We start from the raw sequence: 19483 nt of genomic DNA, 5'->3' as shown, positions 1-19483 counted from the left end.
ATGCCAGCGGTCACAGCCTCCCTCAGACACCTGCGTATAATACCGGTTATCATAAATTTGGGATCAGAGTCAAGGGCCCTATACACCTGTGGGTCCCCCAGTTGCCGCATGATTTCATGTACATACTTATCGGTATCCATTACTACGACCGCACCCCCCTTGTCAGCTGGTTTCAAAGTGAGGGTGGGGTCGGATCTAAGGGATTTTAGAGCCTCAATCTCAGTGGTGAACAGATTGGGGTATCTGAAATCCAGGTCCTCAGATGAGGATGACCGGAGCTCAGCGATCCCACGTCGGACAGCACTGCTGTAAGCCTCCACTGCAGGTTCATTGACAGCTGGTATAAAATTGCTCTTTTGAAATAGATTGAGAGACCCCAGAGTGAACTCACTCATCTGGGGCTTCACAACTCCATCCTTCTTATGAAAACATATTCCTAATTTGATGCGGCAGAAAAAAGCAAATAAATTAGATTCCAACTCAAACCAATCTATGCGTGAACTAGGACAGAATGAGAATCCCTTTGACAGGACACTCACTTGAGCAGAGGTTAATTCTTTGGAGGATAAGTTGACTACAGTCATTTTCTCCTCCCTGTGTTCATCTTGGTTGCTATGAGCCGATTCTTGTTGCTCCGTAGTCTGCCTGGCCCTTCCGTGTCTACGACCACCTCTCCTGATACGTCGCCGCGTCTCTTCGGCATTTGTGGAGTTTTGTCTAAAAAAGACTGCTCATCATTTGGAGGTGCCTGAGTTTTTTTCCTCCGTCTCCTCACATCCCTTTGTTGGGTGTTGTATTGTCTCTCATTTTGCCAATTATAAACATTGCCTTTTCTATAGTCATCTGTATCTCTACACCACTTGGTTCTTTTATTCTCCTCTGATTCCAGCTGGAACTGCTTCATTTGAGTAGATATATCATCCATGTATTTAGTAAAATCTTCAGGTGATAAAAAAGGATACTCAAACGCAGAGAACTCAACTGGATTCACAAGTTGAATAGCCTGAAACCCTATGGGTTAAATGTAGAGTATAATTTCGAGGAGGTTTTGTGAGGGTGGTTTGCCTCCTCTGTTAGGCTGGATGTAATTTGGTGTTTCATGTATACACTAAGGGAGTTATACAGCTCAATCTTTTAATTTTTTTTTGCCTTAATAATGATTTTATTTTTCTCTTCTTTCTCTTTTTTCTCACAGAGATTACACACAATTAACTACAGGAGGAGTGGCAAGTCTGGATAGAGTGGTCACAGCAGACCGTTCAGGAGAGGGTCATTTTACATGCTTTGTCTCCTATTTTGATTTTTTTATCTGTAATTTTGTATACATTCTATTTGGCCCGGTCTGGGGAGCACCGTGGGATTAATAGATTATGGTACAACAGCCTAGGTGTTATAATTTTTCAATATTTTACATACACTCTGTGGCATCTGTGTACCCCTAAGAGGAGATCCCTCTCAGGTGAGATGACAGCTCATTAACCCTGGTGATATCTCTGCATAAACCGCGGTTCCCGTGGTGTTGACAGGTCTTCACCTAGGTAGTGCATGTGGACACCCTGTTTCCAAGGAAGCCCACTGCCTTTTTGAGTTGTGCATATCCGATTTAATGTGGGTTGGATGCGGTACACTGAGTAGTATGGAACAAGGGCATCCCTCCAGAGAGTAAGATGGCGCCGATAGTATGTCTTTTTCATTGAGCATGCGCCACATAAAGGCTGGGTAAGACGACACTGCAGGCGCCGGCCTGTTCTGATGACGCCAGACGTTTCTCTTCTATCTATATCCCTGATTGGTGCTGCGCCATGCCTGTGCAATAGGAAGTAAACAACGCCAAGCAACGGCATGATATGGGTCTCCCTGTTTATTAGGTATGTTTGCAAGATAACCCCTCCTTTTTGCTCTTTCCCCCTGTAAGCTACAACATGTTTTCATATATTCATCGATCAGCTTTATGTGTCTGATCAATATTTGTTCAGTCACTGGGGTTTTAATATATATGACATGTATAATTCATGTCTCTTCTTTCCCTTCTTTATCTGATTTGCACTTTTATGATTATATGTCAATAGTATATATCTATATTATTTCAACACATTATTGTCACGATCTATAACACACCCACTGGGTGGAGTGTGATCACATGTTTGATATATAAATTGAATCACCTGTATATAATGCTGTGGCTTGAGTTGTATTTATGCTTGAAAAAGGCTCGATTGTAGAGCCGAAACGTTGCACCACCTTGGTGAATAAAGGTTCACTTACTTATATCTACTGGAGTGCCGCTCGTTTTTCTGGATTTGTACATCGGGGTAAGAAGCCTACTCCCCTTGGGACGTGCACCATATTTTTCCATCTATTTAAACCAGTGCCGCCATTTTTCTTGAACTATATATATATATATATATATATATATATATACACACAGAGGGTGGCCCACAACAAAGTAGCCCACCTTCAATATTTCCAAATCATACTGCCTAATAATTCTAAGTTGTCCATAGCAACCAACCAGAGCACAGCTTTAATTTTTTCATAGCCCTGTAGGAACAAAAAGCTGAGCTCAGATTGGGTGCTATGGCAAATTAAGACAGATTTACTATTAGGCAGTTTGATTTGAAGATATTGGTAGTAAAAAAAAAATATTTAGAAAAAAATATATAGTTTTTCAAATAGCATACAGCATAGCATACAAGTAAGCACAATATATGGCTAAAGTACAAACTTGTCACGGCACAATAATTTGCACAAGACACAATCTTTTTTTATTGAAAAACCAAAACATTATTGTCTCCTGTGTAACACATAGTAGAATGATGTATATATTGTAATTGGTGTATATGTTGGATGCTAATAGTAGTATTCTTACCTATATGCTCTCATAGATATTGATTTGGAGATATTGGACGCAGGCTACTTTTTCGTGGGCTAGCATGTATATTTATAAACATACACACAGTCGAGTCACATAATGAAGTTTCATATTTTTGATGACGGCAGTGTGTAGCTCGTGATGGAGATCACTTGCTGTGAGCTGGCTTGGTGAATATACACTCACCTAAAGAATTATTAGGAACACCATACTAATACAGTGTTGGACCCCCTTTTGCCTTCAGAACTGCCTTAATTCTACGTGGCATTGATTCAACAAGGTGCTGATAGCATTCTTTAGAAATGTTGGCCCATATTGATAGGATAGCATCTTGCAGTTGATGGAGATTTGAGGGATGCACATCCAGGGCACGAAGCTCCCGTTCCACCACATCCCAAAGATGCTCTATTGGGTTGAGATCTGGTGACTGTGAGGGCCATTTTAGTACAGTGAACTCATTGTCATGTTCAAGAAACCAATTTGAAATGATTCGAGCTTTGTGACATGGTGCATTATCCTGCTGGAAGTAGCCATCAGAGGATGGATACATGTTCTCACTCTGTTTACGCCAAATTCGGACTCTACCATTTGAATGTCTCAACAGAAATCGAGACTCATCAGACCAGGCAATATTTTTCCAGTCTTCAACAGTCCAATTTTGTTGAGCTCGTGCAAATTGTAGCCTCTTTTTCCTATTTGTAGTGGAGATGAGTGGTACCCGGTGGGGTCTTCTGCTGTTGTAGCCCATCCGCCTCAAGGTTGTGCGTGTTATGGCTTCACAAATGCTTTGCTGCATACCTCGGTTGTAACGAGTGGTTATTTCAGTCAGCGTTGCTCTTCTATCAGCTTGAATCAGTCGGCCCATTCTCCTCTGACCTCTAGCATCCACAAGGCATTTTTGCCCACAGGACTGCCGCATACTGGATGTTTTTCCCTTTTCACACCATTCTTTGTAAACCCTAGAAATGGTTGTGCGTGAAAATCCCAGTAACTGAGCAGATTGTGAAATACTCAGACCGGCCCGTCTGGCACCAACAACCATGCCACGCTCAAAATTGCTTAAATCACCTTTCTTTCCCATCCTGACATTCAGTTTGGAGTTCAGGAGATTGTCTTGACCAGGACCACACCCCTAAATGCATTGAAGCAACTGCCATGTGATTGGTTGACTAGATAATTGCATTAATGAAAAATAGAACAGGTGTTCCTAATAATTCTTTAGGTGAGTGTATAAGGCTTGCAATAGGCTGTCTGCAAACATATTATTGCTGTCAGGGGCAATTTATCAGAGTGGCAAAAATGGATGATTATTGGCTTTTGGGCAAAGGGTGGCATCTTTTCTGAAACTGCACAGTTTGTAAACTTTTTGCGTGCTGCTGTGGTGAAAGTGTATTGTGGGTGAACAAATGGCACCACTGCAAAAAAACTATGTGGAAACTGCAAAGCAACATGTGCCATTAAAAGAGGTACTTTAGGGAGGACCGTCATGCTACAGTAGAGTAGCTCACCGCTAAAATGAACCAGAGGGCTACTAGACATGTAAAAAAAAAACAGGTCAGCCAACCCTACTGAGTATGGGGTTCTGAAGATGATGATGGTCATTGCACCTCTGCTAACAAGGTTGCATTGGCAGAAAAGGCTTCACTTTTTTCAGCAGTGTCAGAATTGGACCTCTGATTCAAAAAATATCAGAGAACAAACACCTTGCAACCATTGCTGGAAGAACACAATCTGGCGGTGGTAGTGTTATGGTCTAGAGAATGTTTTTGTGGCATTCTCTGGGACAACTCATCCATGTGGAAGACACTCTCAACTAGAGGTGGGATGACAAATCCATCTAATCCACAAATCCCTCGAATCTTGTTGGATTCGTGGAATTTGTGGACTCGAATCCCGACGTAATTAGTAAAATTTGAATCAGTTGAATCCGACGCGATATAGTCTAATGATACACGGCTGCCGCCGCCATGCCGCACAGTGCGGTGGGCGGGTGTATCAACAGAGGGAGGAGGGGCTGGGGGCCGGCATATGGATTAGGAATGACAGCGGGGACCGGTGCAGTCCCTGTATTCTAATGCACCGACCCCACTCACTGTAGTATAATCTTTTCTAACCTGCATTGTTAAGATATAATAATTATGTGTAATCCATCTGTATTACTTACAACATTAAGTACCGTAGCAGAGAGGAGGTCATGCGCCTGCGCCGCCCACTTTATGAATGAAGCAGGTGGCATGGGTGCGTGACGTAGTGAGTGACGCGCTGCCCGTCTGTCCTCCCGGCCTGCCTCCTCCCTCCTTTCTGCTACAGAACTTAATGTTGAGCTTGTAAGTAATACAGATGGATTACACATGATTATTATATCTTAACAATGCAGGTTAGATAAAATTATTCTACAGTGAGCGGGGCCGGTGCATTAGAATACAGTGACTACACCGGTCCCCGCTGTCATTCCTAATCCAGATGCCGGCCCCCAGCCCCTGTATTGGGGGTCATTCACACTACAGGGACACTGTTATGGGGGGGATCTGTGGATGGCACATAGCATAAGATGTTATATATGTGTCATCCACAGATCCCCCCATCGCAGTGTCATCCAGAGATCCCCCATAACAGTGCCATCCAGAGATCCCCCATAACAGTGCCATCCAGAGATCCCCCATAACAGTGCCATCCAGAGATCCCCATAACAGTGCCATCCAGAGATCCCCCATAACAGTGCCATCAACAGTACAGGAGGAGCAGGCAAAGGATCGTCAGGGAACAGGATCAGGTGAGTATTCAGTAGTCCAACAAATAGCCAGGAACCTAGAATTAACAGGGAACCTGTGGCCAGCAGGCTGCCTGTATTTATAGTGGGGTCTGAGGGTCATGTGTCGTGGCCAGCGTCACATGATCGACAGACAGACAAGTCAAGCACCGAGTGATCAGCTCGGCGCTCAAGGCAGACCTCGGGGCAGGGAGCCTCCCAGCTAGCAAAGCCGCCCTGGGAACAAGGCCAAACACAGATCCTCGCTCCCGAAGCTAAGCGGCAGGTCTGTGGCTCATGGGAGACCGACTGCGCCTTTGGCGCCTTTGCCGCCCCATAATAGTGCCATCCACAGATCCCCCCCATAAGTGTTTGGATCACTTTGTTTCTTACACCGTTCACACAATTCTTATGTACAGGATTCGTAGGATTCGAGATTCGAAAGATTCAATAGATTTGCAAACCTTTTCGGATTCAGATTCGAATTCGAAAAAATAATTTGATTAGTCCCACCTCTACTCTCAACCAACTTACGTAGAAATCAATCCTTGCAAATAAATTATCCCCATACATACTGTTTTCCCTGGGGAAGATAGGATCTTCCATCAAGACAATGCAACATGTAACATGGCTAGAAATGTTGGATATTTGTTGGAAGAGCATGACCAAGACTTCTAAGAACTACCCTGGCCCCCAATTTCCCAAGACATCTGTGGGACCACCTTGACCATTGTGGTATGTAGTGCTGTATGTTAGGCATTGAATGGGTTGCAGAGAAATATAAAAAACATGGCTGTTTTCTTCCATGCCCGACCTGTCCATATGTTATATCTGGTATTGCAGTTCAGCCCCATATTAAGACTGAACTGCAATACCATGCACAAACTGTGGACGGGTGTGGAGTTGTTTTGAGATATAGTATTCATGTTTTTTTATCTCCTGAACTAAACTAGAATTTGTTAGTGTGATGGGAACAGAGCATGACTAAGCATAATAATGTTTTTTATTTCCTCAAATATTTATTAGATAGAATTCTGAAGTTCTATTCATTTCTATAACACATGAGGCATCTAAGGTAAATTTATTCTTTTCCTTTTGTTGAAATAAAAAAGTCTAGATGTACTATGACCTCTGCTGCTAGACTGCCGAAGCTTCAAACCTTTTGTTCAAAGCAGCACAAGTCCAGACAGGAAACAAAGTAAATGTTTCTTTGGAGAACAATAAATTCATAATATCTATTAAACAGCTGAGGAAGGCAAAGTGTTTGTCAAATTATGGGAAATTCAGCAATTTGTTGAAAACTGAACAGAAAAAAAATGGTTTAACATTATCTTCCATCATATAGCACGACAGGTTGCTAATTAAACAACCTTGTTCAGACAAGCTGTCACCACAGGAATGACAAAGATCTTTACCTTTACCCTTCTAGCATTCTGGTGAAGAGATGGACTCTGTCAAGAGCTGCAGGTGGCCTTAAAAATAATAATAAAGAAAAGAGTTGCCTGCACACACCATGAATGCTTCTAGAATACAGAAAGAAATGCACCTAGATACGAGAGATAGATAGATAGATAGATAGATAGATAGATAGATAGATAGATAAATAGATAGATAGAATAGGCTTTACCTGCTTTATAAAATGATACCTTGAATATATTATACCATATATTATGTATATTTCAACCACATATTTCCAATTCTTTGAAATTGTATTTTCAGATTTTAATTATGAATGCTTAATACTCCTGTATAATTGATGCTACTGTCCAATATATAGTAGCAGTGATCCATTTAATATGAATTGTGGATAGTGAGAGCAAGAAACCCTTAGACTACAAACTAGAGCAGTTGATGTTCTGCTTCACGATCACAGTATTTAATCATACAACTCCACCCATTCTTCAAGGATTGATAGTTTTTTATTATGACCAACAGAAACAAATGACTGTGACAAAAAAATAATATAGGAGGAATTTTAAGCAGTTACTGTAGTCCAAAATAAAGACAAGAGAACATTTATGGCTCTGATTTCATGGGTTGCAGCATTAAGTCAAAACCATTAAGCTAAACCATTTTGAACAGGAGGTTGTAAATCTAGAGTTTAAGATTCAGCTCCATCAAAATGACAAGCAAGTTGTATTCTACAGTAGAATAGCTTGAGTCTGCTCACACGATTATGTAAGAAATGAGGTGGAAAGATGTATTCATATATTTAGTTACTTTTCCTTTTTTATTAGCTTTAAACAGGTAGCTAAAATCAGCTACAGTATATGTTACTTCTGTGACAGTTTTGAACTAATGCCTCGTTTCCACTGAGCGGATCGGTTGGGTGTTCCATTATGAAAGCGTGCCATAAAACCGAACCGTACCGCGCCATTCAGGGTCCTGCTTCTCATGTGGGTCCATAGAAAATGGAACGGTACGGTTAGGGCGGAGCTACTGGCGTCACACAGTACTTTCCACTGATTGGTGGTCAGAAAACATCAATGCTGACGTCAAAGCAAAGCGCCAAACAATCACCACGTCGCCTTATTAGTCCATATAAAGGAGAAGGATGCCAGCAAACAACAGCAGGGTCTGGTTATCTGAGGAACTATCTACGTTCTTATCAATCATCGGTGATGGCGTTATTCAGAGTGAGCTTGATGGATCAGTGAGAAATGAAAAGGTCTATAAAGATATTTCGCAGCGGATGGCAGCCAAGGGATTTGAACGGACGTCGGGCCAGTGTAGGGCAAAGCTTAAAAAGCTTAAAGCACAATATAAAAAAATTAAGGACGCCAACAGCCGTAGTGGAAACTGTCCAACTGCTTGGAGGTGGTACGACGCCATGGACGCCATTTACGGTCATCGGCCAGCAAACCAAGGCAGGGAGGGAGGTCTGGACTCTGCAACTGTAATTCTCGAATCCATGGTAGACCCCTTTGGTAAGTTTTTTTTTTTTTAAACTTCGCTTAGAATATCGCTCTGCTTACCATTTAAAATATAATATCTAACCATATGTTTATTTTCAGAAACAGTTGATGTACTCTCCACTGATGCATCAAACTTATCAGAAGATGGACCTTCAATGTCTTTCAGCAGCAACAGCAGCAGTATTTCCTCAAGCCAACCACAGAGTAGCCAACCACAGAGTAGCCAACTACAGAGTACTCCCAATGCACCAAGGCACAATGGTAAGACATGATGATAAAAAAGAAATTTTTAACTGTGCATTTTCTTAAACTAAAACAGCAGTGGGGCAGATGTGCAGGAGGTACAGTGTTGGAATAGATAAGAAGGGGGAGATCAGCTGTGGGGGAGATGTGCAGGAGGTATAGTGGTGGAAGAGATGAGAAGGGGGGGATTAGCAGGAGGTACAGTTGTGGAAGAGATAAGAAGGGGGGGATTAGCAGGAGGTACAGTGGTGGAAGAGATGAGAAGGGGGGGATTAGCAGGAGGTATAGTGGTGGAAGAGATGAGAAGGGGGGGATTAGCAGTGGGCAGATGAGCAGTGCTGTGTATTGGTGTAGCAGATGAGCAGGGGGAACAGAGGTGTGGCAGTGAATCAGTGTGGGGCAGATGAGAAAGGAGCTTACAGTATTGGTTTGGCAGATGTTACCAAAAGCAATATTTAGGTCTTTTGTATATTACAGGTGAAAGGAGAAGGTTACAGTTGGATCTGCGCACAGTCATGGAGGATATGCGGGCAGCAGAAGAAAGGCAGCTGGAAAGAATGGATAACCTTTCTGAGAGGCGGTTTCAAGCAGTACGTCAGGATGCACAGGAAGCTATGCGCCAGGAGGCAGAAATTGCCCGGCAGCAGATGGAGCAGTTGGCTACCTTCAACCAGGCCTTCCTCGGTGTCCTTGGTCAGCTTGTTCAAGTGATTGGAGCCAATCGTCAACCCAGGTCACCACCCAGACATTAGTGCCTTTCATGCAGCACAGGACCTGTACCCATGTTTACGTTTAAAAATATATAATTAGAGTGGGTTTTAAAGGTTAGATTTTTTTTTTTTTTTAATAGGCTCCTTTGAGCCATCAGCGATCACACAAGATTGGACACATTTGCTCCTTGCTGCACATGGCTTTCTTTGTGCTGCTGCTTTGATTCCCTTCTGCCTCCTTTGCGTTATCACCCCCCTTGGACGGTGGAGCCTGGATTTCAACAAAGGGCACTCCCGATCGCTTAATTTCTTCTCATTTTTGCATTGTAGATGTAATTGCGAATATACAGTAGGTGAACCCGATTTTGTGTCAATCTCGCTGTATTTCTCGGCGAGATTGAGCACATACGAGCCCCATCGCGGGAGCCAGCGCCGAGCTGGCTTGCCGCGATGGAGAGCAAGCGCGTCATAGAAGCGACGGGAGATCCGACTTGGATTCCCGCCAATTCTACACGTGTGCGGCGTTTGTTATGAATCCTGAGGGGGAAGTCCCCGCCGGATTTAAATAAAAATCCGACCTGGGTCCCGCCCTCAGGAGCATACCGGGCCCTTAGGTCTGTTATGGGTTGTAAGGAGAGCCCCCCCTACGCCGAAAAAAACGGCGTAGGGGGTCCCCCTACAATCCATACCAGACCCGTATCCAAAGCACGCTACCCGGCCAGCCAGGAAGGGAGTGGGGACGAGCGAGCGCCCACCCCCCTCCTGAGCCGTACCAGGCTGCATGCCCTCAACATGGGGGGTTGGGTGCTCTGGGGCAGGGGGCGCACTGCGGCCCCCCCACCTCAGAGCACCCTGTCCCCATGTTGATGAGGACAGGGCCCCTTCCCGACAACCCTGGCCGTTGGTTGTCGGGGTATGCGGGCAGGAGGCTTATCGGAATCTGGGAGCCCCCTTTAATAAGGGGGCCCCCAGATACCGGCCCCCCACCCTAAGTGAATGAGTATGGGGTACATCGTACCCCTACCCATTCACCTGCAAGAAAAGTGGTAAAAACACAAATAAACCACACAGTGTATTAAAATATTTTATTTTTCTGCTCCGGAGGCCGCCCCCTGTCTTCTTTATTAGCTCTTTTACCAGGGGGGGGCTCTTCTTCTTCCGATATCCCGACGGGTCTTCTCCGCTATCCGGGGGGGTCTTCTCAACTCTCCGGGGTTCTCCTTCTGTCTTCTCCTTCTGTCTTGTTGTCTCCTTCTGTCTTCTGTCTCCGGGGGGGGGCTCTTCTTCTTCCGATATCCCGACGGGTCTTCTCCGCTATCCGGGGGGGTCTTCTCGACTCTCCGGGGTTCTCCTTCTGTCTTCTCCTTCTGTCTTGTTGTCTCCTTCTGTCTTCTGTCTCCGGGGGGGGCTCTTCTTCTTCCGATATCCCGACGGGTCTTCTCCGCTATCCGGGGGGGTCTTCTCAACTCTCCGGGGTTCTCCTTCTGTCTTCTCCTTCTGTCTTGTTGTCTCGGCGCACCCCGATTCTTCGTCTTCTCTTCTTGTTTTCGCCTCTCTCTGTTGTTGACTCGGCGCACCCCGGTTCTTCGTCTCGCGAGACGAAGAATCGGGGTGCGCCGAGTCTCGCGAGACGAAGAATCGGGGTGCGCCGAGTCTCGCGAGACGAAGAACCGGGGTGCGCCGAGTCAACAACAGAGAGAGGCGAAAACAAGAAGAGAAGACGAAGAATCGGGGTGCGCCGAGACAACAAGACAGAAGGAGAAGACAGAAGGAGAAGACAGAAGGAGAACCCCGGAGAGTTGAGAAGACCCCCCCGGATAGCGGAGAAGACCCGTCGGGATATCGGAAGAAGAAGAGCCCCCCCCCGGAGACAGAAGACAGAAGGAGACAACAAGACAGAAGGAGAAGACAGAAGGAGAACCCCGGAGAGTTGAGAAGACCCCCCCGGATAGCGGAGAAGACCCGTCGGGATATCGGAAGAAGAAGAGCCCCCCCCTGGTAAAAGAGCTAATAAAGAAGACAGGGGGCGGCCTCCGGAGCAGAAAAATAAAATATTTTAATACACTGTGTGGTTTATTTGTGTTTTTACCACTTTTCTTGCAGGTGAATGGGTAGGGGTACGATGTACCCCATACTCATTCACTTAGGGTGGGGGGCCGGTATCTGGGGGCCCCCTTATTAAAGGGGGCTCCCAGATTCCGATAAGCCTCCTGCCCGCATACCCCGACAACCAACGGCCAGGGTTGTCGGGAAGGGGCCCTGTCCTCATCAACATGGGGACAGGGTGCTCTGAGGTGGGGGGGCCGCAGTGCGCCCCCTGCCCCAGAGCACCCAACCCCCCATGTTGAGGGCATGCAGCCTGGTACGGCTCAGGAGGGGGGTGGGCGCTCGCTCGTCCCCACTCCCTTCCTGGCTGGCCGGGTAGCGTGCTTTGGATACGGGTCTGGTATGGATTGTAGGGGGACCCCCTACGCCGTTTTTTTCGGCGTAGGGGGGGCTCTCCTTACAACCCATAACAGACCTAAGGGCCCGGTATGCTCCTGAGGGCGGGACCCAGGTCGGATTTTTATTTAAATCCGGCGGGGACTTCCCCCTCAGGATTCATAACAAACGCCGCACACGTGTAGAATTGGCGGGAATCCAAGTCGGATCTCCCGTCGCTTCTATGACGCGCTTGCTGGGATGTGCTGTCGCTATCCCAGTGAGTGCGAGATCTCGGCACCACGTCGCCGAGTATCAGCGCGACGCTGTCGTGCTGAAAACACAATCTCACAAACACCTACTGTACTTGGCATTTTTGGTTTACCTTTTCCTTTAATTTCCTTTTTAGATGTTTTTTTTCTTGGTCTGAATTTCTCACTTCCTGTTCCTTCTCAGTAAACCAGACAACATCATCTGAGCTGTGTTTAGTCAGTCAGCACAGCTTATTGAACAGCTTACTGAGGAGGAACAGGAAGTTAGAAATTCATACAAAGAAAACAAAAAAAAAACATTTATTGGAAGTGAAATTGAAGAAAAAAACAACAATGCAATAGCTTAGGGATATGCAATTAGTGGATATCCAACTGTTTCAGAACTACAATTCCCATGTGGCATAGCAAGACTCTGACAGTCACAAGCATGACACCCAGAGGCAAAAGCATGATGGGACTTGTAGTTCTGCAAAACAGCTGGATTTCCGCTAATTGCATATCCCTGCACTAGCTTAATAAAAAACAAACCTTTACAAGCTCTTTATTGTAAACAATGTTTCTACATTATCAAAATTTTTCCTTTACAAAATATGTAGGAAGATGATTTTTTTTGTGGAATAAAAAACAAGAACGACTTCTCTGAGTATGTCTGATTTTATTTAGCATTTAGCAAAAAGTAATTAAAGATTTTAATTATTCACGGTAACAACGTTAACGTTAAGGTGCCTCATCAGAGCCTGACGTATTTCACTGCACTCTTCTTCCATATCCTGTGCTGCTATTACTGGTACTGGCTCTTCTGGAGATGTATTCCAATCCTGGTCAAAGTCTTCTCCATGACTTTCACAAAGATTGTGAAGAGCACAGCACGTTAGGACCATGGATTTAGTTAGTTGTATGTCACTGTCATTCCTCTTCATAAGACACCTCCATCTACCCTTAAGTCTTCCAAACGCATTTTCCACTACAACACGTGCCCTGGATGTTTTCTTGTTGTAGATTTGCTGCTCTGTTGTTAGGCGCCCATTGTCTGGAAATGGTTTCAGGAGCCAATTTTGTAAAGGATAGGCAGAGTCCCCAAGCACATAATAGCCAACATTCACCCCACAAATGTTCTTAGTGCTAACAGGGTACAGGCCTCCCTGGCCAACCCAATCCCAAAATGTTGACAATCGGAGAACCCGAGCATCATGCAAACTCCCAGGCTTTCCTACATTCACATTCCAGAATAGTCCCTTGCCATCCACTACTCCCTGGAGGATGATGGAATGCCAGCCTTTTCGGTTGAAGTAGTCAGTGTGGTATTCTTGTGGTGCTATTATTGGTATGTGTGAGCCATCAATAGCACCAACACACTGTGGAAGGCCCCACCTGTTCTCAAAGTACTCAGCCATGTCTTTGAGCTTTTCCCTGTTAGGAAAATGAACAATTTCAGGCGCTAGCAATGTGCACACAGACTTACAGAAGTCCTGCACACACCGGCACACTGATGATTTGCTGACACCAAAAAGATGACCTATACTCCTGTATTCACTGTTGGTAGCCAGCTTCCACAGTGCAATGGCAATTCTTTTCCTTACAGGCAAACAGGCTCTGAAGTTGGTGCTTTTCTTTTCCATCACTGGACGTAGCTTTGCACAAAGGAATGAGAAGGTTTCCTCTGACATCCTTAAATTCTGCACCCACTGTCTGTGGGTGAATCCTGGGACGGTCACATTCCACCACTCATTGGCACGAGGGAAAGCCCAAATCACTGGTCGGCGGCGCTGCTTTGCCAAAAGGAGAAGCATCTGTAAAAAATGCAGTGTGTCAGTGTGTATAGGTCAGTGTGTGTGTCAGTGTGTGTGTGTAGGTCAGTGTATGTGTGTGTATAGGTCAGTGTGAGTGTGTCAGTGTGTATAGGTCAGTGTGTGTATTGGTCAGGGTGTGTGGGTCAGTGAGTGTGTCAGTGTGTCAGTGTATGTGTGTGTGTGTGTTTCAGGTAAGTCAGTCAGTTGTGCTTACCCTATAGCGCTGCCGTCTTTGTCTTAGCAGCACAAATGTATACTTCTCCTCCCGGCTACACATCCAAGCTAAAAGTTTTCTTCTCTTTTCGGCTGTGTTTCTCATTGCCGCTCGCAACCTTCTCTCATACAGTGCGGTATGAATTTTGCCTATTACGAACCAAAAGGCTAGCAGAGAAAAGACGAGCTGCTGAATGACCTCCATTGTTGTTGTTGTTGTTTGGCTGACGCTGAGTGACGCTGCATCACTTTTTTCGTCGCACTAGTGTGACATCATGAGAGGCATTTTTTCTAAAACCTGTATGGCCCCGGCGGTCCGATTTGCAGTGGAAACGCTCACCAGAATAGACCGGACCATTCAAACCCGTTCCATTCTAAACGACCCGAACCGATCCGCTCAGTGGAAACGAGGTATAAAAGAGGTATTGAAGAACAATTGACTGTCATTTTTTTGGGTTGTTTTGTATGAAAAAAATGAGTTTTGCCATAATATAGAAATATGTGCAAGCAGCATACCAATGATCGGCTACTGTACACACACTCTATATTTAAGTGTGCTCAGCAGAACCAAATGTGTAATGAGCACCATCTGGTAGAGGGCAGAGCAAGAACATCTCTTCTGTAAGAACATAAAGCTGAGATAAACAATTATTGTGTACAATATTTATTCAAGAGACTAAGTGCTGTATTACACCATCAGATTACCTGACCAATTTCTGTCCAATCAGACCAATAGTTGGTGTGTACAACAAAAGATCTTTGTGTATAAACATACATTAGGTGCAAATTAAATCATTACACCTGATATCTGAGTAGGCTTTGCTACTGGTTTTGGCTCACAATAACTGACCAAATAACTGGTGTGAATTCAGCATAAGGCCTCATGCACACGACCGTTGTGTGCATCCGTGGCCGTTGTGCCGTTTTCCATTTTTTTTCGCGGACCCATTGACTTTCAATGGGTCCGTGGAAAAATGGGAAAATGCACCGTTTTGCAGCCGCATCCGTGATCCGTGTTTCCTGTCCGTCCAAAAAATATGACCTGTCCTATTTTTTTGACGGACAACGGTTCACGGACCCATTCAAGTCAATGGGTCAGTGAAAGAACACGGATGCACACAAGATCCGCGTCCGTGATCCGTGGCCGTAGGCTACTTTCATACAGACGGATCCGAAGATCCGTCTGCATAAAAGCTTTTTCAGAGCTGAGTTTTCACTTCGTGAAAACTCAGAACCGACAGTATATTCTAACACAGAGGCGTTCCCATAGTGATAGGGAAGCTTCTAGTTAGAATATACTACGAACTGTGTACATGACTGCCCCCTGCTGCCTGGCAGCACCAAATCTCTTACAGGGGGCTGTGATCCGCACAATTAACCCCTCAGGTGCTGCACCTGAGGGGTTAATTGTGCATATCATAGCCCCCTATAAGAGATCAGGGGCTTCCAGGCAGCAGGGGGCAGACCCCCCTCCCTCCCCAGTTTTAATTTCATTGGTGGCCAGTGTGGCCCCCCCCGCCCCCCCTCCCTCTTTTGTAATATCATTGGTGGCCAGTATGCGGCCTCCCACGGCCCCCCCTCCCTCCCTTTATTGTATTATCATTGGTGGCCAGTGTGCGCCCCCCTCCCTCTATTGTAATATCATTGGTGGCCAGTGTGCGGCCCCCCCGGCCCCCCCTCTATTGTATTAATATCATTGATGGCCAGTGTGCGGCCTCCCCTCTCCCCCCCGATCATTGGTGGCAGCGGAGATTCCGATCGGAGTCCCAGTTTAATCGCTCTGGGGCTCCGATCGGTAACCATGGCGACCAGGACGCTACTGCAGGCCTGGTTGCCATGGTTACTTAGCAATATTACAATATTAGAAGCATCATACTTACCTGCTGCGCTGTCTGTGACCGGCCGGGAGCTCCTCCTACTGGTAAGTGACAGGTCTGTGCGGCACATTGCTTAATGATCTGTCACTTACCAGTAGGAGGAGCTACCGGCCGGTCACAGACAGCTCAGCAGGTAAGTATGATGCTTCTAATATTGTAATATTGCTAAGTAACCATGGCAACCAGGCCTGCAGTAGCGTCCTGGTTGCCATGGTTACCGATCGGAGCCCCAGAGCGATTAAACTGGGACTCCGATCGGAATCTCCGCTGCCACCAATGATCGGGGGGGAGGGGGGGAAAGGGGAGGCCGCACACTGGCCACCAATGATAATACAATAGAGGGAGGGGGGCCGAGGGGGCCACACACTGGCCACCAATGATAATACAATAAAGGGAGGGGGGGGCGGGGGAGGCCGCACACTGGCCACCAATGATATTACAATAGAGGGAGGGGGGCTGGGGGGGGCCGCACACTGGCCACCAATGATAATACAATAGAGGGAGGGAGGGGGGGTCGGGGGGGCCGCACACTGGCCACCAATGATAATACAATAAAGGGAGGAAGGGGGGGCCACACTGGCCACCAATGAAATTAAAACTGGGGAGGGAGGGGGGTCTGCCCCCTGCTGCCTGGCAGCCCTTGATCTCTTATAGGGGGCTATGATATGCACAATTAACCCCTCAGGTGCAGCACCTGAGGGGTTAATTGTGCGGATCACAGCCCCCTGTAAGAGATCGGGTGCTGCCAGGCAGCAGGGGGCAGTCATGTACACAGTTTGCAGTATATTCTAACTAGAAGCGTCCCCATCACTATGGGAACGCCTCTGTGTTAGAATATACTGTCGGATATGAGTTTCACGATCTAACTCATATCCGACAGTATATTCTAACATAGAGGCGTTCCCATGGTGATGGGGACGCTTCAAGTTAAAATATACCATCGGATTGGAGAAAACACCAATCCGATGATATAATAGGGACTCCTGACTTTACATTGAAAGTCAATGGGGGACGGATCCGTTTGAAATTGCACCATATTGTGTCAACGTCAAACGGATCCGTCCCCATTGACTTGCATTGTAATTCAGGACGGATCCGTTTGGCTCTGCACGGCCAGGCGGACACCAAAACAACTTTTTTTTCATGTCTGTGGATCCTCCAAAAATCAAGGAAGACCCACGGACGAAAAAATGGTCACGGATCACGGACCAACGGAACCCTGAAAAAATACGGTCGTGTGCATGAGGCCTAAAGCTGTTTTAGTCAAGTATAAAGGTCTATAATGGCACCAAAGTAAATAAGGCTGCAGAGACAGGGACCAGAGGAGCTATGTGTTTGTGTGTGGTGGCCTGAAGGGTGCAGTAGTTGGTACTCATGTTTCTGTAGCTCCCTGGGCTGGCGTGCAGTGATGGGAAGGATGGTACCAGATTCCTTTGGGGAACAATCTGGTGTTGAGGGATCTCCTGTCAGATGTTGGTTGAGGTGCCCTTGGTGGTACAGGGTTTTAGGTGCAGGCAAGGCAGTGTCCCTGAGTTTTGTGACACCAGCACCTTTGGGTGCAAATGAGGAGTGGAAATAAAGAGGTGTACGTTTAAATAAATAACTGGAACATTTCCTGGCAATCAGCTTCCCTGAGGTAGACGTCTAGGTTCATTGACATGGAAGAGGTAGTTGTATTGTAATCCATTCAAAGCACATCACAGTTAGCTGTGACTACAATCTTAGTAACAGGCTCTTGGTGAAGTAAAGATTCTGATCACACTCAGGCTGTGGTAACTTTTGTCTGACTAACTTCCAGGTGTGGAGTATACATCAATAAACTGTTTCACATGGCCATTATACATGTCTTGCCTTCCTGGCTTACTCACAGTGGCAGAAATAACCTCGCCACTGGGTTTTGGAGGGGCCTGTTTGCCAGCCTTTTGCCTCAGGATTATGGCCCATATATAGAGTTGAGCGAACACCTGGATGTTCGGGTTCGAGAAGTTCGGCCGAACTTCCCGGAAATGTTCGGGTTCGGGATCCGAACCCGATCCGAACTTCGTCCCGAACCCGAACCCCATTGAAGTCAATGGGGACCCGAACTTTTGGGCACTAAAAAGGCTGTAAAACAGCCCAGGAAAGAGCTAGAGGGCTGCAAAAGGCAGCAACATGTAGGTAAATCCCCTGCAAACAAATGTGGATAGGGAAATGAATTAAAATTAAAATAAAAAAAATAAAAATGAACCAATATCAATTTGACAGAGGTCCCATAGCAGAGAATCTGGCTTCACGTCAGCAGAGAATCAGTCTCTTCATGCCATAGCAAAGAATCTGGCTTCATGTCAGCAGAGAATCAGTCTCTTCATGCCATAGCAGAGAATCTGTCTTCATGTCATAGCAGAGAATCAGGCAATACGTCACCCACCACTGGAACAGGCCACTGTCACACATTTAGGCCCAGGCACCCAGGCAGAGGAGAGAGGTCCCGTAACAGAGAATCTGGCCTTATGTCAGCGCAGAATCTGTCTTCATGTCATAGCAGAGAATCAGGCATCACGTCACCCACCACTGGAACAGGCCACTGTCACACATTTAGGCCCAGGCAGAGGAGAGAGGTCCCGTAACAGAGAATCTGGCCTTATGTCAGCGCAGAATCTGTCTTCATGTCATAGCAGAGAATCAGGCTTCATGTCACCCACCACTGGAACAGGCCACTGTCACACATTTAGGCCCAGGCACCCAGGCAGAGGAGAGAGGTCCCGTAACAGAGAATCTGGCCTTATGTCAGCGCAGAATCTGTCTTCATGTCATAGCAGAGAATCAGGCTTCACGTCACCCACCACTGGAACAGGCCACTGTCACACATTTAGGCCCCGGCACCCAGACAGAGGAGAGCGGTCCCGTAACAGAGAATCTGGCCTTATGTCAGCGCAGAATCTGTCTTCATGTCATAGCAGAGAATCAGGCTTCACGTCACCCACCACTGGAACAGGCCACTGTCACACATTTAGGCCCCGGCACCCAGACAGAGGAGAGCGGTCCCGTAACAGAGAATCTGGCCTTATGTCAGCGCAGAATCTGTCTTCATGTCATAGCAGAGAATCAGGCATCACGTCACCCACCACTGGAACAGGCCACTGTCACACATTTAGGCCCAGGCAGAGGAGAGAGGTCCCGTAACAGAGAATCTGGCCTTATGTCAGCGCAGAATCTGTCTTCATGTCATAGCAGAGAATCAGGCTTCACGTCACCCACCACTGGAACAGGCCACTGTCACACATTTAGGCCCCGGCACCCAGACAGAGGAGAGCGGTCCCGTAACAGAGAATCTGGCCTTATGTCAGCGCAGAATCTGTCTTCATGTCATAGCAGAGAATCAGGCTTCACGTCACCCACCACTGGAACAGGCCACTGTCACACATTTAGGCCCCGGCACCCA

At 46.3% G+C, this 19483-nt stretch overlaps 2 protein-coding genes across 2 annotated transcripts; one reads left to right on the top strand and one right to left on the bottom strand.

The window, feature by feature from the left end:
- Positions 1–8175: 8175 nt before the first annotated feature.
- Positions 8176–9531, top strand: LOC121002515. The gene is made up of 3 exons (XM_040433966.1): positions 8176–8548; positions 8636–8797; positions 9257–9531. Exons 1-3 carry the CDS (start codon positions 8176–8178, stop codon positions 9529–9531), a joined length of 810 nt encoding a protein of 269 aa, XP_040289900.1.
- A 3340-nt stretch (positions 9532–12871) lies between these two features.
- LOC121002514 (protein ANTAGONIST OF LIKE HETEROCHROMATIN PROTEIN 1-like) lies at positions 12872–14412 on the bottom strand. Its single transcript, XM_040433965.1, has 2 exons — positions 14187–14412; positions 12872–13972 (listed from the first exon to the last, which is right to left on the bottom strand). Exons 1-2 carry the CDS (start codon positions 14388–14390, stop codon positions 12872–12874), a joined length of 1305 nt encoding a protein of 434 aa, XP_040289899.1. The 5' UTR covers positions 14391–14412.
- Positions 14413–19483: the final 5071 nt, after the last annotated feature.

Source organism: Bufo bufo, chromosome 5 (genome assembly GCF_905171765.1).
Source record: "Bufo bufo chromosome 5, aBufBuf1.1, whole genome shotgun sequence".
NCBI classification, from domain to species: Eukaryota; Metazoa; Chordata; class Amphibia; order Anura; family Bufonidae; genus Bufo; species Bufo bufo.
This window is presented reverse-complemented; position numbering and strand designations above follow the sequence as displayed.